The following is a 20,052-nucleotide window of genomic DNA, read 5'->3' as shown; positions in this document are numbered from 1 at the left end:
CTGAAGAGACCTGACCACAGCAGGTTTCAGTCTGACTCACAAGCTGAACTACAGTGTGTAATGTGTGATGCAGAAATTTTTAACCTTGCACTTAGTTTTTTTCCATTCACAACAATGGAATAAACTGAATAAGCCTATATATACAACCATTTTTAAATCACTAAAGTTACGTTATATTTTTATTGACATTTTTAATACAGTCAGACAACTATAGCTTTCAAAAAAGTGAATGTTATATATATATATATATATATATATATATATATATATATATATATATATATATATATATATATATATATATATATCACATGCTAGGTGGTTACTAATTTACAATTAATTACATGACAACAATTGTAGTTAGTAACATAATCCATTACACTACACATAAGGTAATTTAGTCTTACTTGATTACTTTTAATTACTTCTGACCTAACTCATTTGTCCAATTTTTTTGAACAAGATAATCTTGAATCATATTGATAAAAAAAAAAAAAATACAAAGAGAAAGAAAATATATGCCATTATTTATTAGTTTGTAAGTACAATTAAAAGCTATTAAGTTATTCAATAATAAAAATGTAAAATTACAATAACTAATTTTACAACAAAAGCAATCAAAATAAAAGAATCATTAAAAAATATTTTATTTGTTTACCTGCTTGTCATGTGACCATTAACTGACATCAGAGAACCGTGAATGTTATTTTATTATTTATTGTTATTATTATTATTATTATTAATATTATTGACATAATTGTATTATTGACCTAACTTATTAACTTACAGTTCAAGTATATTAGGCCAAAGAGGTTCAGCTGACAAAAGTTGGGGATCCCTGCATTGCATGTCATTATGAAATTACAATGAAATGTGTTTGAAAGACAAAAGCCTTCCAAAGACAGCAATACTTGATTAAATGACACACTGATTGATAATTCAAATAATAATTATTAATGTGTTTGTCAGGTGATTAGATATTAGATATGTGTTGCAATGTTGAGAAGACTTGTTAAAAGTGAAATTATTTCTGTGAATCCAGTGATCAAATCCTTCGGGTCTCAGTTTTCAGTGATAGTCACAGGACTATTGGCTGGTCTGTGTGAGCAATTCCACAAACCTGGAAGACCTTCTGAACGTATATAAGCAGTGTAGGCTTTTATAGAATGGAAAATTGAAAAGATAAAAATATATATATTAGAGGGATTCAATGAGTTATGAATAATTTACTGCCATTGTGAGAATGACATGTAATTATATAATCACATTTTATTTTTTTATTATGGGTTACTACATATATATATATATATATATATATATATATATATATATATATATATATATTTATTCATAACAGGTTCAGAGCATGTGAACTAAGAGCGTCAAACTCTGTCAGGGGAGGACTCACACCCCAGACAACAGGGTGGGAGTTTTAAGCAGACTGAACCATTAAAAAAAAATGCTTCACAAGTTTGTTTTGTTGTGTTTGTGCTGCTGGAGTCTGATGGGTAAGTTATAAAATAATTTTTACGGTGTAATTTTCTTTCTATTTCAGAGGAACAAAGTATTCTGCAGCCCTTATTACATTATTTTCTGCTCTCATATGTACTAGATGAATCAAAATCATCCGATTTGCTTACTTACTTTGAATACCGGTCTCTGTTGTCATTGAAATTTTAAATTGAAATGTCCATGCCTTCTTTTGTGACCGGAAATTTATCTTGCTCAAAAATACAAAACCTTCATTGAATTCAGTTCAATTCACATTTATTTATATTGCCCTTTTCACCATAGTTTCAAAGCAGCTTTACAGAAAAATGCGTGATCAAAATAATACACACTATAGAAAATTTGGCAGTGGTGCATGTTGGACATCCAACGTATAGAGAGAGAAAAGCAAATAATTAGCGTAGCTGCTGTTTATAACATTAAGAAAGGATACTCATGTGCATTTGATCTGATATAGGGTTATGAAGGCTTAGATAAAGAGATGCGCCTTTAATCTAGATTTAAACTGGGAGAGTAAGTCTGAGCGCCAAAGATTATCAGCAAGGCTATTCCAGAGTTTTGGAGCCAAATGTGAAAACGCTCTCCCTCCTTTATTGGATTTAAAGATATTCTTGGTACTATCAGAAGCCCAGAGTTTTGTGATCTTAAAGAGCGTGATGGATTGTAAGGCGATAGAAGATCAGACACAGGAGCTAAACTGTTTAGGGCCTTATGGGTCAGTAGCAAAAACTTTGTAATTGATACAGAACTTAATAGGTAGAGATAATGTAGAGATAATAAAACTGGTGTTATGATCATATTTTCTTGAGCTAGTAGCAGCTAATTTTGGACTAATTGTATCTTTTTATTGAAGAAGCAGGACAACCAGCTAGTAATGCTGTATTACAGTAATCTAGTCTAGAGGTCATGAATGCATGAACTAACTTCTCTTCATCAGAAACAGAGAGCATGTTCTGGAGCTTAGACATTTTTCTGAGGTCGAAGAAGGCTGTGTTTGTAACATATGATGATTTTCAAAAGACAAGATGCTGTCTAATATAACTGTTAGAGGATGGAGTTATAGGACATCCTTCCAAATGCAAATTGTATTCTAGGTTCTGGGTACATGTTTTTGGTCGAATAAATAATTCCTCAGTCTTATCTGAATTTAATTAAGAAAAGTACAGGTCATCCAATATTTTTAACACACTGTCAGAGATTTCATCTTGTCTGTACCTGAATACCAGTGTAATTTTGTAATAGTTCTAAGAGTATTTTATTATCTATATTATCTACGCGATTCTAAAGACCTCTAGATGAGTTTGTTTCCATTTGCGCTCTAGATTATGAGTTTTTCCTCTTGATAGCGTGAGTAATACTGTTGTACCATGGTGCAGTACTTTTCTCTCTGACCTTTTTTAATCGGATGGGTGCAACAGTTTCTAATGTACTCGAGAAAATGGTGCAAATGCTTGTCATTTCCTCTTGTTCATTTGTGTGTTTGGGGACACTGAGAAGCTGAGACAGATCAGATAGGTTATAGTGAATCTGTCTGTAGTGTTTGGGAGAATAGTTCTTGTTGATAACACTGCGCAATATGGCAGATTTAAGCAGTCCGCACATTATAAGGTAGTGAACAGTGACATCATTACTTTGCGGTAGAATATATATATATCGGTGGCAGACCAAAGCTGCGCTTTAAAGACACAGTTAAACGAAATCTCAAGCATAAACAGATCCCCCTAGGCAGCTGGGATCGCCAAGCAAAAAACAGGACTCTGTGGAGAAATCTAATTCGAAGGAAGTCATCATCGGATACGATGGACAGCAATTGATTGATTGAGGATTGGTTCCTTGCAATATAATTAAATCTAATGATTAAAACAATGAGTGGGTCCAGTGACGTTTTGTTTTACCCCATATGAGTTTAGTAAGTCTGTAAACGCAACTCTAACACGTTATTTGTATTATCTACGACGTGAATGTTAAAATCTCCGACAATCAGCTTTATCAATGTTTAACCACTTTCAAATCCCAAGTATCTTTTTGTAAGTTTAAAATACATTAAAGATTAAATTATTGGTTCATATCTGTTTTTTTGGTTTTTCATAAATCTCACCTTTCACTTTGCTTTTGTGTCTTTGCTGCTGTTCTGGATGTTCTTCAGTTCATATTTAAACAATTAAATCTAAATCTGATTTCAGGCTTTGTAAACCATCAGGAGCTTTAATCTGTTCCTGTTCATGTTCTCCAGGGGTGTTTTGGGCCGAAACAAATGATATACAGTCAGTGTCAGTGATGGAGGGAGATTCTGTCCTTCTACACAATAATGTTTCTGAAATACAACAAAATGACATCATAGAGTTGAAATTTGGAGCCAACAACTCTTTGATAGCTAAAATCCTAAGAAAGGAACTAATCTTTATATTTGATGTTCCTGATGAGAGATTCAGAGACAGACTGAAGCTGGACAATCAAACTGGATCTCTGACCATCACAAACACCAGAACTGAACATACTGGAGTTTATCAACTAAATATAAATGGAGCAAAACTGACATCAATAAGATTCAATGTTTCTGTCTATGGTGAGTCGAGATCATTTGTCCAATTGTTCACATAAACACACTACCATCACACTAAACATTCAACACACTGAACCAATAAGTTGATTAGATTTATCCATATTTTTGTTTATTCTCTCATGTTTTCTCAGCTCGTCTGCCTGTTCCTGTCATCAGTAGAAACTGTTCTTCATCATCGTCATCATCAAATTGTTCATTGGTGTGTTCATCAGTGTTGAAAGTGTGTGATGCGACTCTCTCCTGGTACGCAGGAATCAGTGTATTGTCCAGCATCAGTGTGTGTGATCTCAGCATCAGTCTCTCTCTACCTCTGGAGGTGGAATATCAGGATAAAAACACCTACAGCTGTGTGCTGAACAATCCCATCAGCAACCAGACCACACATCTGGACATCAACACACTCTGTCACACATGTGCAGGTACATCTGTGGTTTATTTACTGACCTGATCTTTGTTTTTTTTGTCGTAGATCAGACTGGCACATTCACTTCTATCATTATCCTCACAGAACCAGACCCACACTCTCCTTCACAACAAGACTGGCCTCTAAAAGTGCTGATCTCTGCTGGATCTCTGATGATTGTTGCTGTAGTCATTGGGATCTTCTGCATCTGCAGGAAATGTAAAAACGTATTGAGTATGGCCTTAATTAATTTTAGTTATGCCATGGTCTGGGTGAATACTCGATTCTGATTGGCTGCAGGGTGTCCGTTAAAAAGTGATAATGGACACCTAGGAAAGGCGTCCCGTCAATTTGCCTGATGACAGTTCTAAATGATTGCGCTGGCTCAAACTCACTGATCAACTGCTGCGGTCGGGTCGCTGTGGCCACGTTGCTTGGCAACGCAGGTATACGGGAGATATTAAATAGTGCGCTCGACTTAATGGATAAAAACCCTCACGATTTTTACTCTAAAACACATTAAAGTATTATTAATTGATTAAATATTTCTTTCTTTCGCAAGTAACCATATAAGCGGGTTAATGCCCTTCGAGGTGTCCATTATCAGGTTTGAATGGACTTCGGCGGAGGCAACCGTTCACACCTCGCCGTCGTCCATTAAAACCTGATAATGGACACCCATAGACAGTATATAAACTGGACACAGCGACCCCATAGACTTCAACGGAGAAAAGTGAAACAAAATTGAAATTAGAAGCCCTCATTTCCTGATTGCCGAGCGTACTGCGCAGACTCAAACTGAGCTTGACGACGTGGATGTGACGTGAACAGCCTGCCTGACAGTTGTAAGTTTTCTAGTAGCTGTGCCGAGCGAAATCTGAACCATTCCCTTCCGAATCTTGCAGAGACGGAGAGTGTGAGTAGGAAGTGTCCATGAGCTAGGAGCAGGAGCAACGTCATGACTCTCTATGGGCTTCTCCCTAGACTTTATCGGACATTATGCCTCCACGTCCCCCCGATTGCCCTCGAGCTTCTCCTCCTGTCCATACGGTAATTCTCTACTGTGCGACAGAGAGTCGCGTGGTTATGACGCAATCGTTAGCCTACTTTTACAAAAACTGCTTCTACGGGGCCATAACGTAAGATACAAGGTAATGGAGCCTTTTATACATTGTCGTGTTTCTTTAGAAATAAACAAATGGAATCTTAAAACGCCTCAGATGTAAAGTTATTCGCTGTCAAAGTGACGCCAAAATGAATAGGAGTCAATGGGATGATAACAGCAGGTGAAGGCTTGTTAGCCAATGGCGGCTCCCGGGGGTGGTACGGAAATCGAGCGCTCAATTACCCCCCTGTGGACACCTCGTCTGGCATTAACCCTTACTTAACTGCATGTAATTTAATAATTGCATTTCAAAAATCTTAAATTTGAGCCTTATTAATACAATATGCTGTGAAAAGAACAGAACAAATCGATTTCAAATTGAGTTTTGTTTTATTATTCTTTAAATAGTTCAGAATCGTGATGAAGAAATAACATATGCAGTGACAACGTTCTACAAAGGAAATCGACACAAACCGGTAAGATTTTTTAAATCTTTCAATGACCATCAAACCTGCTTTATAACACCAGCATTTACACTGTCCATTTTATTTTCTGTCACAGATTAAATGTTGTTACAGCAAAATCATGTATCAGATCATATTTTTGTGTCCAATTTGGGATTACTTTAATATATTTTGCATAGTGTTATGCCTGTGGAGTTCATGGTACACTCTCAGAAACAAATATGCAAAAAAAAAAAAAAAAAAAACATGGGATCAGTACCTTATTTACTGATAATATTTCACATTGAATCTCAATCAATCTTCAGAATGCCACATTTTTAACATGTAAAATATTATAGCTTGTGTGATATTTTTTACAGAAAGTTGAAGAGGAGGATCATGTGGTGTATGCACCTGTTGCCATGAGATGATCAAACTTCAGTCTTTTTCTAAGTCCCAAATCCAGCTGTTTCATCCCTTCATTTAAAAACTCTTGAAACAACCTCAGATTCAAAGTCAGTGGTTGAGTTGGATTGGTAAGATTCACCACATGTATCAACAATTCTGACAAAAATAAAACAATACATTGTTTAATAAATTATCTAAAACATTTGACGCATTGATGTATTATATTTGATTCTTGGGATAGTTCACCCAAAAATATTAATTTTGAGCCTAATATAATTTACCCACATGCCAAGTCATTCCAAACTCCATGTTTTTTTTTTTTTTTTTATCCATTAAAGTCCATTACATTTTTTTTTCTTTTAAATAATAATAAAATGCCTGGACAAACCTCATTGGTTCTTGTGCATCAAGCATGCAAATGTGAGCTTATGTTTACCACATTAGATGAGCTTTATGTATGTGCAATAATAAATGCAAAATTGTATTTGCATAAAGTTTAAATAAAATATGTTCATCATATAAAAGTGGTCGTGTCTCTTCAGACAACTTTAAATTTAAACCGCTTGATTCAAATGGATTACTTTTATGATGTCTTTATGCACCTTCTGAAGCTTGAAAATAATGAGAGAATATTAAAACATCTTAATTTGTGTTTCAATGATGAACAAGTGGGGTCTGAAAACTAGAGACCATGTATATCTGCAAACCAAAAATGTAAAATATTCATAAGAACAAGTCAAAGTGAACTTCATTCTGTACACTTCAAAGTGAACTTCATTTTGTGAAATGTGGTTTGACCTTGACAAACAACTTCTGCATGAGAGTGTGTGTGGCTGGATGTTTGTGAGTGTTTAAAGGTGTCAGTTTTATGTCTGTCAATAGCATGTGGCTGAAGGTGTTTTTTCCATTTCTGCTCATAAGATGTTAGCAGTTTTACTTCTGTTACCACTGGAATGTCCTCTAGTGTCAAAACCCAAAATTCACACTCTAACTCAGTGTAACTTTGTTCAGCTATTTCCGAATACATACTTGAAAAAAAATCATGACAAATTCAGGTTTCAGCTGTTAGTCAAACAGAAGTTTTTTAATGGCATTTATCACACAGACATACAAAGATGTTACAAGTTCTTTTAGAAAATGAAATGGACAAAAATATTCCGCTTTATTTAAAGCCTCAATAGAATTAGGCACGTATGATATTAGGATACAACAGGATTTAGAGGCGTTCTGTCCAAGAACAAGGTGGGAGAGACTAGACCACTCAGACTACTCAAATGAAGGCAAACTTTACATCACCCAGGGAGATTTCATACAAACACAGCAAAAAGAAAGAAAAGATAAAATAAAATAAAATAAAAATATAGCACATCTTGAATGAAGAAAACATGGAGAAAACGCATAACATTTGCATGAGTCAGGGCAGGGATGCAAAACATACACAGCTTGCAGGCTAAATAACTGAAATACACACATAGCATTAAAAGCTAACCCCCCAAAAAACAAAACACGTGGCAGTGAGAATCTGATCAGCAACACATCAAATATCACAAATATTTTGTTCACAATTTCAAGTTTTAAGTGTTAGTTTCACTGAAATTCATTTTCACACTTTTCAACAAAGATATATATAAAACTGTTCAAAGACTACACAAAATTATTATTAAAGTGTTTGTTGTATCATGCATCACATTTGTGTAGAAACCTGGTGAATTCGGGTTTTGTGGTGGTGTAACAGGTTTTTATTTTATTATTTATTTTTTTATAAAAATGGTTGATCAAAGGCAGCTTGTCGGTCAAAATAGTTAAAGGCCGATTTGTTCAGTTGAAACCTTGCCCCCTGTTGGCTTGCAGTTAAACTAAACGTACGAGACAAAAACAGTCTGCTTAAATAACACGGATCGAAAGATAAACAGTGCATTCTTACTTCAGTTACGGGTCATTCACACGCGTGTCAGAGCAGGTCTAGAGACGTGTAGTTAAACTTACTTTAAACTTGAGCTCAGCATTTTTAGAACACTGCGTAATTCACGAGACACTGCCAAAGTATGAACGCGGGACTGTCAAACACGTCAGTCTAACACGATTTTTTTACATTGAAAAAACTATGAAAAAGTTGCATAGTTGCATGGGAAAAGATGTTTGTGAGGAACATCTCGGTGTTTTCTTTCAAAATTGTCACTTCACAGTAGAAATGAAATGGTAACATAGTGAACATAAGATAAAAACTCATGAGCGGTTATATAAAATGTTTGGTATAAGAGTTTTTTAATAGTTAAGATAGGTAGATAGATATTCTTTCTCCTCCACATCACACGTCATCAGCGCGTTACATGCTATGTAGAGTTAGACAGATGTCAGCAACGCAACCGAAACAGCAGCTGCCTTTGACAGTTCCTCCCAAAACAATGAGCTTATGTAGCGTTCACATCATAACTACTGTAGTTTGGAGGAGACGAAAACCCGTGACGTAATACTCAGATCGGTCCGTCCTTTGTAGGAGGCATGGCTTTGGAGACGCTCTGAAGGGAGGGTGGGATCTCGTGCTTCCAAAACTTTTATCTAAGCTTTTCAAAGGTTACGATTTTCGTACTTAGCAACATAATATTAGTTTTTTCTACTAACAGCAACAATACCAGTAACACTTCCAGTATCAGTAGTACATTTGTGCACAAGCTCATTTCTGTGAAGAGCAGGTGTTGTAGCTGTGTCCATCTTAGCAACATATTCATGTAAACAGTCAGTTCTAACTGAATGTACCCAAATGGGACAAAAGTAGTATTTCAGTGCATTAATAGATCTTATCAGTGCTCGAAGTGGACTGGAATACGCACTGATATGCAGTACTGGCAATTCTGTGTTTTAATCTGTAGCGTACCCTCACTTCCACTGGGATATGATTTCAACCGAGAGACTGCCAGTACTTTTTTCCCACTTCGAGCACTGGGTCTTATTGTGTAAACGACAAAAAAAAAGAAAAAGAAAAAGATGTTTCTGTGTGAGTCACTTTAGCAGCTTTAACAAACCTCTACAAATGGCTGACCAAACCAACAGACCAATTTTTATCATACAGATGAATCTGATCGTTTCACTGATTGTTTAACCGTCTGTAGACGTTTTTCATACATTTAGCATTATGAATCAGCATAATTATGTAGAGCTGACTAGAGTGTTAGACTTTTGAAAATTATTTAGAGATGGCAAGGGAAGACAAATATTTTAAATTACTTGTTACCTTTGTTTTGCCCTCATGATGAGAACGTTGATTATCAGATTATGTACAATGTTTATTATTAGTAGTTTATAATTTTTAGCAAAATATAAAATACTTTTCTTAAGAGGTAAACCTGCACTCCCTGTTTTTTTTTCTCAGTCAAAAGGCCCTCTATGGTGTCTAAATGTAAAATAAAATAAAAATTAGCCTGTTAAAAAATGTGATCTAACCTTTTTATATTCATATCCAGCTGGGAGAAATATTTATTTTTGGGTATACTGTTTTTTTGGTAAAGATTCTTAGACATCATTGTTTTTGGCTCTCTGGGCCCAAGATTCTCATCTTTGGTGACTATTTTGAGTGTTTAGATTTTTTTTTTTTTTTTTACGGCTGCCTCAATGGAAATCTGTAACAGTTCCTACATAAAAGTATTGTCCTGACCTCCGCTGAGAAGGAAATATTGAGACCGGACCTCTTGGAACTTTAATTGAATGCCCCATGATTTTATACTGAAAAAATTTAAACAACTGGCTGTTCTATTGCTTGTAAATTGTTTCTTTGTTCCTTGTGTTATTACTGGTATGTGGTTTAATTGTCTTTTTTTTTTTTTTAAGAAATGCGTATAACTTAATATTTATGTTTTAATCTGTTACAAAAATTATTATTTTTTGCGGTGTTGAAACGCGTTGAGGTGAAACTTCACTGGTATTGGTACCAACTACTAAAATCTTTTTTCAGAGCAACTTACAATAAAGAGAGGAAAGGAAACAAAAGAAAATATCTCGTTCCCCATCTTCTCTTCACTTTCCTTCTCAGTTAAAGTATCAGAATAATTATAAATGTTCCATTGATGTCTCACTGGCAGCTTCAGGCTCAATCTCAGTCTGATTCAGGGACAAGCCTTTAACACCATTCGCCTGTAAGAAAACAGATTCATAGAAGGTGAAAGAAATTAATAATTCAGTTACACACACAAAAACAATACTAGAGACTAGAAACAGTAATTGTGAATTTCTTTAGATTTGTGCAGAATGTATGGTAGTTTTCTTTTCCTAAATATTAAACACGTTGTCATAAATGTGGGATGCTTCTCGTAACGCATCTGATAAACTGCATCACACTGTCATCTTATGTACTACAATAACATTCAGTCATGGTCAAAAATATTCGCTCCCTTGCCTTTTTTTTTTCTTTCAAATCCAAATTAACCCTAAAAATAAGTTAAAATTGAACAAAGTATTTGGTATCTGACTATTTCCAAAATGTTTGGTCACGTCTGTAGTGTTTGCATTCCACAGTGTCTGAAGCATTCAAGGGATAGTTCACCCAAAAATGAAAATTCTGTCATCATTTACTCACCCTCAAGATGTTTCAAACCTGTATGAATTTCTTTTTCTGCTGAACACTAAAGAAGATATTTTAAAAAATGTCTGTAACCAAATGTAAATGATGACAGAATTGTCATTTTTGGGTGAACTATCCCTTTAAGATTTACATATCACATTCAGAATGAATTTGGGTGTTTTTTTTTTTTTTTTAAATGCATGTCACAAATAATGTGATTTGTTACTATTAATTTTGCAGTTGAAGATCCACATTTCATCTGCACATCTAAAATGCTTGAACTATTCTGCCCTACAAAGCAAAAAGGCAGTAACTGCATTTTTGGTCAAAAATGAGTTATTATCATTTTCATGACATTCAAGGCATCCTTTGTTATGTGACAAAACATCTTATCTCAAATGTGTGTCGTTTTGGAGAAAAATGGTAGTCGTTTGTACAGTAACTGCAAAAAGCCCTCGTGAAACAAAGCATGAGTACAGTAACATCCATTACTGTGTTCTTGTTATGTTTTACCTAACAAAAAAATAACCGTGTTGCTGCGCAGTGAAGTTACTGTTGCCATGGTGAACACACACAGCTGATTTCGCGGCATCTTCACGGGTAGTGTTGTCAAAAGTACCGGTACTTCGGTACTGAAATTTTTTAAATGTGACGATACCAGCATTTCTGTAATAGGAGCTGCAGTTGCTTCTATGTTTATCTAAGTGCATATTGACGTAGCCGACATATACCACGATATAGTGTCTGTGTATAATATATTAAACCGCAAAAAGACAATTTAAACATTAACCCTGCATGTTCTGCTTGTCTCTGTGAATGAATGGCGCAGACGCGCGGTATTTACGGTACCCCCCCCCCCTCTCTCTCTCTCTCTCTCTCTCTCTCTCTCTCTCTCTCTCTCTCTCTCTCTCACACACACACACACACACACAAGCATGAGTGACGCTCGCGCTGTTTTCAGTCTCTGTTGCCTCACGATATGATGGCATGATGAAATTCATATCCAGAGCCGCTCTGAGAGTCACTTCATGAGCATTTTACCGTTTAATTTGAGAAAAACTATCGTCATATCATACACACACAGAAACTCAAAGGTCTTCACGGCAACCCGTCAAAATAAAAGTTCGGTTTAACTTGAAGAAATTGACAGAAATAATTATATTAGGCTACTGTACAGTAGATTTAGCCACGTCTCCATGTATTAAAAATACTACTACTACTACTAAAAATAATGTGTGCATAGAAGGTTGCTTAATTTTCACTTGATTTTTTTATAAGCAATATTTACGTTTAAACAGCATGTAGCCTTCAATGCTTATGTATTATTTACTTATGATCACCGTCATAAATATTTTTTTTTCCCAAACAGTTAAATAAAATAGAAAAATTTCAACAGATTTTGCTGTGGTACCGAAATTGGTACCGAGAACCGTGAAATTTGAATGGTATCGGTACCGACTACTGGAATTTTGGTATCGAGACATAGGCCTACTCACGGGACGGTTTTAACATTTGCGATTTCACCCTTCTAACTTCACACAAATTAGAAACACGTAGGCAAAATGATTTTGTTTTGCTCCAAAGAAAAGTTGTTTTGCAGTGCTTTAACATTAATGTGATTTGTAGGTATAGCAGATACTACATTACAGATACAGAAACACCCCCAGACACACATTAATCTAATACTCACACATAATAATGTGGTCCTTTTTAAAATAAATGGTCCCCATTTGGACCTTGATACAGCTTAGCAATGTGCGACTTTAAGCAGCCGTTTCAGCACCAGAACAGCTTCCGGGTGGAAAATATTGACCTAAAATGGTCAAATTAGTTTGGGATTGGTATATCCATGTTCAGGAAAACAAATGGTTCCAATTAATTCAAATACAGTGTATCTAACACACCCAGAGCCCAAGTTGTGGCAAAATAGTTTTTGGAGAATCTGTAGTTACTGCTTTTTTCCTTGGTATGGTGCCACGTTTTTAGTAAGTAATACAAAGCAAGAATACAGTAACTGCAAAATAGGGGTAAAATATCAAATTAAATATGAGGATTGATATGTACAAAGAATAAGCTAACATAAAGTAACAAAACAGCCACATGTCCAATAATCTACCTACAACTACTTAGGCTGGATGACAGGATAACTTTAAAGTCATTTTTCTCAGTTCTGCACTCTGCGTAGTTACTGCCTTTTTGCTTTGTAGGGCAGTATTGTATAGGTAAGTATTAATATGACAGTATTGATACTTTTACTTTCTACAAAAAGTTGAAATTTTTATTTTTATATTATTTAGTTTATTTTAGAGATGTACCGAAGTATTGGCCAATCATCGAGATATGATTGTTTAAAAACAGGCAATGATCAGGGCCGATTATATCCTGTCAATCAAAAGGGTGCGGAAATACATGTTCAGACTGCAACTCATTCTGTGTGTGGAGAAAATATGACTTTCGTTTGATTTTAGTGCTGTCGAAATAACGCATAGATCCTACAGCAGGGTCATATAACAGCCTACGGTATATAAATATAATTGTGATAATAATATGATAAAATAATTCAAATTATATAAAAATATAAATTTATCCATACCACCGTTTATTATAAAGTAGCCTAAACAATAGCAGTGCTGTCCTGAAGAGTCAGTTATTATTGGGCTAATGTATTGATTTCTAAATCTAACCAAATAAAACTCTGCCAACTTGCAGATCTGAATCTGATTTCTGTAGTCAGACAAATTCAGTGAGTATCTTACCTGATAATTGAGATGCATCCTGGTGTCTGTTTGAACAAATAAAAAACGCAATTAAACACACATTACTATGGTTATTTAGAATAATCTTTTTTTTTTATAATTATTATTTACACACAATTTTCACTTGTTATTTCAACTGCATATAATTTAGTGATGGCCAGTTCGTTAACAAATAATTCTTCTGAACCAGTTCTGGATGAGCCAGTTTCCTCTAATTGAACTGAAATGTCTGAAACAGTTGTGGCTCAAGTCAGCACTGATGCACGGTTATTACACTGAATCGTTTCGGATGTGCCTGACAGTCACTCAGACTCAAGATGAATGAATGTGATGATGATAATGTTTCGTGACCAACATGAAGAGCTTCTCCGGCACCAGAACAATCGTTGACACTGCCTTGATTTAAAAACGTTATGATGTTTGTACTTTACTTTAAGCTACACTCTGTATTTTTTCACCGCCGGGGTCGCTAAGCTCTTCAAAACAATAAGAAAGGCGTAGACTGATGATGCAGTATGTAAATGAGCGTTGAATCATGGAAGTTGACGTCACCCCGATAGATCTAATGATGTTTATGGATGAGTGAATACATTGATGTTTTTATCATGACTGTGGAATGAAGCAAGACGCGATTGCTAATGAGAGACAGATATCAGCGCAACACACAAGTCCCGCGGATATAACGGAATGAGGACATTTCATTCTACCGACCTACCCCGCAAGTGCTGAATAATACTAACTCAGGTCATTTCATTTGACCTGTTTTGACCTGATTGAATTAAACTTGTGAGGTAACGCAGCGCTGTTTCAGATGGTCTACACCAGTGGTTCTCAAACTTTTTTGGTCACACCCCCTTTAAACCTTTGAAAACATCTGGCTTGACAGTAGCCTTGAATTCTGACACGAGCTTCCTGCTTTAACATCTGTATATCTATATATCTGTTTTTGTTTTTTCACTTGTTCTTCTTATTGTACTGACATACACTGATAAAGAAAGTATTTATCAGTAGTCCCAAATTCACACATTTTGTTTACAGTGTCTTGTAACATGTCTACAATCTATCTGAAAGAAACAGTTCATAGATAAGTATCAGACTTCCAATCACTAAAGTAATACTCACCTTTCCTTCTTACTTTACGGTTCCAATAAATCACAGCAGCAGCAGCAGCAGCCACCAGCAGAACAGCAGCAACAATTCCTGCTACAGCACCTGCAGACAGACCTGAATCTGGAACAGCTGAAGACAGACAGACATTACTCAACAGAGAGTGACTCATAATCAATTTTACCACTGTCTTTTTCTCATATTTACACTTTTCTGCTTTGGCCATCAGATGTATGATATTGATTAAATTGACTTATTACATGGCTTGGCTGAATTCCAATGTAGAATGCGGTCTGTTATTTCTTTATAACAGACCGCTGCGAAGTATAACAGACCGTTGCCATGAAAAACAGCGCGTTGCTATGGACGCGGAACGGACTATTTTCTTTGGCGGAAGCAATACAATCGTTTTTAAATCAATAAACTCCTTTTTAAATAATTAATTAGTGTCAAATTATTTATTTATTTTGCAGGTAGCCATGTAATAAGCGGGATAATGTATAGTGAGCCGGTTGTTATAGTGAATAACAACTCCTTCAGGCTGATTCAAGATCCCTCCGCTTCGCGTCGGGATCCCGTTCAGCCTGTCGGGGTTGTTATTCACTATAACAACCGGCTCACTATACATTATCCCTTACAGATGGCGCCATCTGGTGGGCTTTTGAAGAATAGCAGCTAAAACAGCATCAGCAGCACAGAAAAACTGACCTCATGTGTGTTCATGTTAATAACATTAATCTTGTGAACAGCATGTGTTGGTTGCGTCACTTGATGTGAACTCAATTACGAGGTCAAAGCTCACTTTTTCAAACATTCCACAAAGAAAACATTTACTTGGTCGATTTAAAATGTTAAGTTTGTTCAAGGGAACTACTAAAGTGTCCTCACCAGTGACAGAAACACCGAAACTCCTTTTGATGTTGAAGCTGCTGCTACTGATGTCCAGTTCATAAACTCCAGAGTGTGTGTTAGTAGTGTTTGTGATGGTCAGAGATCCAGTCTGATGATCCAGCTTCAGTCTGTCTCTGAATTTCCCATCTCTATGAACATCTGTACAGATCTTACGGGGTTCTCCAGTGATTTCAGCAATACGAGTGTCATTAAAATACCACGTCATCACATCATTTGCCTGTTTTATTACACCAGGATCTAAAGTAACAGATTCTCCCTCCTTCACTGACTTTTTCTTCAATTCATCTCGTTCAGCAGCAGAAACACCTGAAACACAAACCAGCAGATGATTAAAGATATGTATGCCAAAAACATACACAAAATGTGAAAGAACTAAAGATAAACGCAACTTTCTATTTTGCACACATTTCATAAACTTTTACATTAAATCCTCATCCAAACAGTTGATAAGAGAATGTAATCATAGATGGAAAACAAAACCGTAATAATTAAGTGTGTGTATCTGCAGGTTGGAGTAATGGAAAGGTTGGGGCATGGAGAAAGGTCTTTGTCACTGATCGTAAAATCTGTCGGTCAGTGTATAATGTAGGGTTTGGGCCGGGGTGTGCAATATAGTCTATGATATTGTACCGGTAATTGTTTTAATGATGTGCAATCTGACATTATGGAGTACGTCCCTAATTTAGCAAAAAACTAACAAAAACGCATCTAGAGAGTACATACACTAAACCTTTTCCGGTTTGGGTTGACTGCTGCGCGTGCACATTAAAAGTGCATGTTTTCTACACGTTTTACTCTTAAAATGCAGTAAAAATGCTCCTGTCTGAGTATTTGTCTTTTAGGCTGTATTTTTACTATATGTTATAGTAAAGCAATCACTCGTTGCTTCATAAAATTAAGGTTGAACCACTGTGGTCACATGGACTATTTTAACAATGTATTTCCTGCCTTTCTGGGCCTTCAAAGTGTTAATTAAATAGCTGTCAATGGAGCCAACAAAATATCTTAATTTGTGTTCTTAAGATGAAAGAAGGTCTGGAACGACACGAGCGTGAGTAATTAATGACGGAATTTTCATTTTTGGGTGAACTATTCCTTTAAGTAGTCACTGCAGGACTATTTTCAGGGTCTTCAGGAGGAGATTGGAGCTTTAACTTTAATTTCTACGATCCCATTACTGTTTGTTTCTCACCGACATAAGAGATGAGCTGGACCTTGATATCGCGGCTCCACTTCACACTCACTACTGCACAGACTCTGGCTCCAAGATATCAGCGCCATATTTGGACTTTGGCGGCTTCACTTCTCTACAATGGAAGAGAATGAAGGTGCGTCGTCCATCTTTTTACAGTCTATTTAAACAGTTTAATTCATTAAATGACTCACCGTGACCAGTGACACTGAAGGTCTTTTCAAAGGTATTTCTGCTGCTGAAGATCTTTACTTTATAAACTCCAGAGTCTGTGGTTCTGATGTTTGTGATGGTCAGAGATCCAGTCCGTTTGTCCAGCTTCAGTCTGTCTCTGAATCTCTCTTTACACTGAACATCTGTACAGACATCACTGAGATCTCCAGTGACTTGAGCGATGCGGGTGTCATTAAAATACCATTTAATGTCTTCTTGTAGGTTTTTTTTAACATTAGTGTTTAGAGTGACTGAATCTCCCTCCATCACAGACAATGGCACTTCATCTGTACCAACACCTGACGCAAGAAATTAACAGTTCATTGCTACACAACACAAAAAAGGGCAGTGAAAAGGTTTTTTTCTCCAGATCATAAAGATTGTGATCAGAGAAATATGTCTGGATTCATAATGTAACATGCAAACAAACAGCAGAAGAACATCATTGATTTACACATTCACTCATCAGACAAAGATTCATGAGTCTCATGGATGATCTTAATGAACATCATCCAAACTCACATCCTGATATTAACTGCTTTCCCTAAACATATATTTGTGGTGAAGGGGGTGGATTAACACGGATTGGCACACACTGCTGCTTCAATGTATATGTAATGAGTGATTATAATCAAGGTATTAATCAGTATTTCTAAATATTTATCAATTCTAAATATCACGAGTTGAATGACTTCTCTGGAGATTCTATTTTGTTATAGAAGTTACCAGTGTGATCACTTTAATATTCTTTCCACGTATTCTTTAAAGGACAAGTTCGGTATTTTACACTTAAAGCCCTGTTTACAGATCGTTTTTGATGAAATAGAACGGTTAAGATTAAAATTTGGACACATGCTGCTGTCCCGAGAATTTTAGGTTTCTTTCGCTTCTCCCCCCCACCTACAGAATGGCTGCCTATGGGCACTGGAACAATCCTTCATAAAAACGCATAAAACTTTCGTTTACAAAGACGTGAAACTCACTGATATGCTCACATAAAAATCGCTGCAAAATATGCTTTCCAACAGGTTTTATCGTAGTTTTTGTCAAACTTGGATAAAACCTGTTGGAAAGCATCTTTTGCAGCAATTTTTGTGTAAGCATATCAGTTAACACCCGACAACTCGGTGAGTTTCACGTCTTTGTAAACGAAAGTTTAATGCGTTTTTTTGGAAGAATTGTTCCAGTGCCCATAGGCAGCCATTCTGGAGGTGGGGGGGGGAGAAGCGAAAGAAACCTAAAATTCTCGGGACAGCAGCATGTGTCCAAATTTTAATCTTAACCGTTCTGTTTCATTAGAAACAATCTGTAAACAGGGCTTTAAGTGTAAAATACTGAACTTGTCCTTTAATGTCTGTATTTGATATCTGAATGCAGTAACAGTGCTTGCTTATTTATCTCGGCTTCCAGAAATGAAATAGGGACTTGTTTTGTGTTTGAGAAAGGTCTTCAACGTGTTAAAACATTGAAGCTGATAGTTTAAGGGACCATTTCGTAGTTAAAGCCTTACTTTCCAGTTAGACTAAAGTGTAGCTCTCCTTGAGAGAAAGAACATTATCTTCATGTTTTGAGAAAATCTGTGATCTTTGTAACTGTAAGCGGGATTATGGCCTACGAACTCCTGTGAGTCTTGAAGCTGAACTTCTGCTAATGAAACTGCAAACTATCTTCAGTAAAACTTTTCTTCATTTTTTTATAATTCTGACTCTGGGGCTTCTTTCAAACATAGGTCCTTGGGTCCTAAACTGTTAACCCCTAACAGTGGATTCATGCAACCAATTTTCATAGCTTCATAAAAACCATTTCCCATTATGAAAATTATAGATGAATATTATCCATTAAAACATCTGGTGCTATTAATCGCAAAATATTGCTTTTTTTTTGTATTAAAACATAGGGGGTGACTAGTTGTAACAAAACGTTTGATGTTTATTTGCAATATTTAGTTGGCAGAAGTTTTTTTTTATTCAAAGAGAGTAAAATTACATTCAATGTACATTGATCAGTTTCTATAATGATTTAAAAAAATTCAAGTTTCAACATTTGTGAGAGAGCAATGTTCTCGGAGTAGCGTTGGTCATTCATTTTTATGGTTGACTAGAACAGAGATTGTAACAAAAAATGCCTTACCATGTGCGAGTAAAAACAACACTGAGCAAAATAAATATTTTGCGTTCATGTTTTCCATGCACAGTTGTTCCCGCCAGTTAATCTAAAAAAAATAATGAATGCATACATGGGCAAACACGTGTCGTTATTGTTCTTCCGTGTTCCCGCTTCTGCTTTTTCTTTCGCTTCAGCTTATTCTTATATGGCGGTTGGGAAACCAGCTTGAGGTTCTTTTCCGCCACCTATTGGGATGGAGTGTGAAGCCTCGATGAACGAAAGGAATTATTAAATGAGAAGAAAAAAAAAAAAAAAAAAAAAAAGAAGAAAAATAAAACTATATCCTTCGATCAAATCTGTAACTCTTGAATATTTTAGAAGAATATCATAGACCCTTAAATATTTCTGTGCATTCTGAAATATAGCGTGATCTGTAATGACATTGTTTTCTAAATCTCTTTGGAGTTTTTTCAACAAGCTGATTTATTTCTCTTTTATGGCTATACCTCTCATTGTAAAATCACATGTTCTGTTTCTGTTATTCTATAGTAATTGCAGCAGTCTGTCTCACACTTTCCTATAATATGCGGTGAATAATGAAGGTTAGTGTGTCCTATACAGAGCCGTGGTTACAAACGCCTTCTTTCAATCCCCACTTTAGGTTGAATGCTGAATAGGTGTCTCCCTTTCGACTCTTTATTCGTTCTTTATTCTTCCTATTTTTAACTCAAAATAATCAAAATCTTCATCCAAATTGCTATCTACTCCTTGTTTTTTCAA

At 35.8% G+C, this 20,052-nt stretch overlaps 2 protein-coding genes and 1 long non-coding RNA gene across 3 annotated transcripts in view; 2 read left to right on the top strand and 1 right to left on the bottom strand.

Moving 5' to 3' along the window:
- The window catches only part of LOC307169635 (SLAM family member 5-like), a gene marked incomplete at both ends in the record, with an annotated part of 281,304 nt that extends 276,002 nt beyond the window's left edge, over positions 1-5,302 (top strand). Inside the window, 3 exons of the mRNA XM_079890364.1 lie at positions 4,204-4,491; positions 4,542-4,702; positions 5,267-5,302. Coding sequence (XP_079746490.1) covers positions 4,204-4,491; positions 4,542-4,702; positions 5,267-5,302 — 485 coding nt within the window. The remainder of the gene's footprint in view (positions 1-4,203; positions 4,492-4,541; positions 4,703-5,266) is intronic.
- A 244-nt stretch (positions 5,303-5,546) lies between these two features.
- LOC307169917 lies at positions 5,547-7,753 on the top strand. The gene is made up of 3 exons (XR_013823253.1): positions 5,547-5,626; positions 5,989-6,056; positions 6,404-7,753. It is a non-coding gene; the product is annotated as an uncharacterized lncRNA (long non-coding RNA).
- A 2,476-nt stretch (positions 7,754-10,229) lies between these two features.
- LOC307169855 (uncharacterized protein) lies at positions 10,230-19,447 on the bottom strand. Its single transcript, XM_079890699.1, has 6 exons — positions 19,297-19,447; positions 17,148-17,465; positions 15,738-16,067; positions 14,865-14,981; positions 13,743-13,768; positions 10,230-10,559 (listed from the first exon to the last, which is right to left on the bottom strand). Exons 1-6 carry the CDS (start codon positions 19,352-19,354, stop codon positions 10,476-10,478), a joined length of 933 nt encoding a protein of 310 aa, XP_079746825.1. The 5' UTR covers positions 19,355-19,447; the 3' UTR covers positions 10,230-10,475.
- Positions 19,448-20,052: the final 605 nt, after the last annotated feature.

The sequence above is a fragment of the Squalius cephalus genome (assembly GCF_949319135.1).
Source record: "Squalius cephalus genome assembly, chromosome: 13".
In the NCBI taxonomy this organism is placed as follows: Eukaryota; Metazoa; Chordata; class Actinopteri; order Cypriniformes; family Leuciscidae; genus Squalius; species Squalius cephalus.
This window is presented reverse-complemented; position numbering and strand designations above follow the sequence as displayed.

What these genes read in the sequence shown, in the direction of transcription:
- LOC307169855 (XM_079890699.1), bottom strand. Translation starts at nt 19,354, where the DNA reads ATGGAAAACATGAACGCAAAATATTTATTTTGCTCAGTGTTGTTTTTA. An exon ending in GTTGTTTTTACTCGCACATG is followed by an intron (nt 17,466 to 19,296) that starts GTAAGGCATTTT and finishes TTCTTGCGTCAG; the next exon opens with GTGTTGGTACAGATGAAGTG. An exon ending in CTTCAGTGTCACTGGTCACG is followed by an intron (nt 16,068 to 17,147) that starts GTGAGTCATTTA and finishes TTTGTGTTTCAG; the next exon opens with GTGTTTCTGCTGCTGAACGA.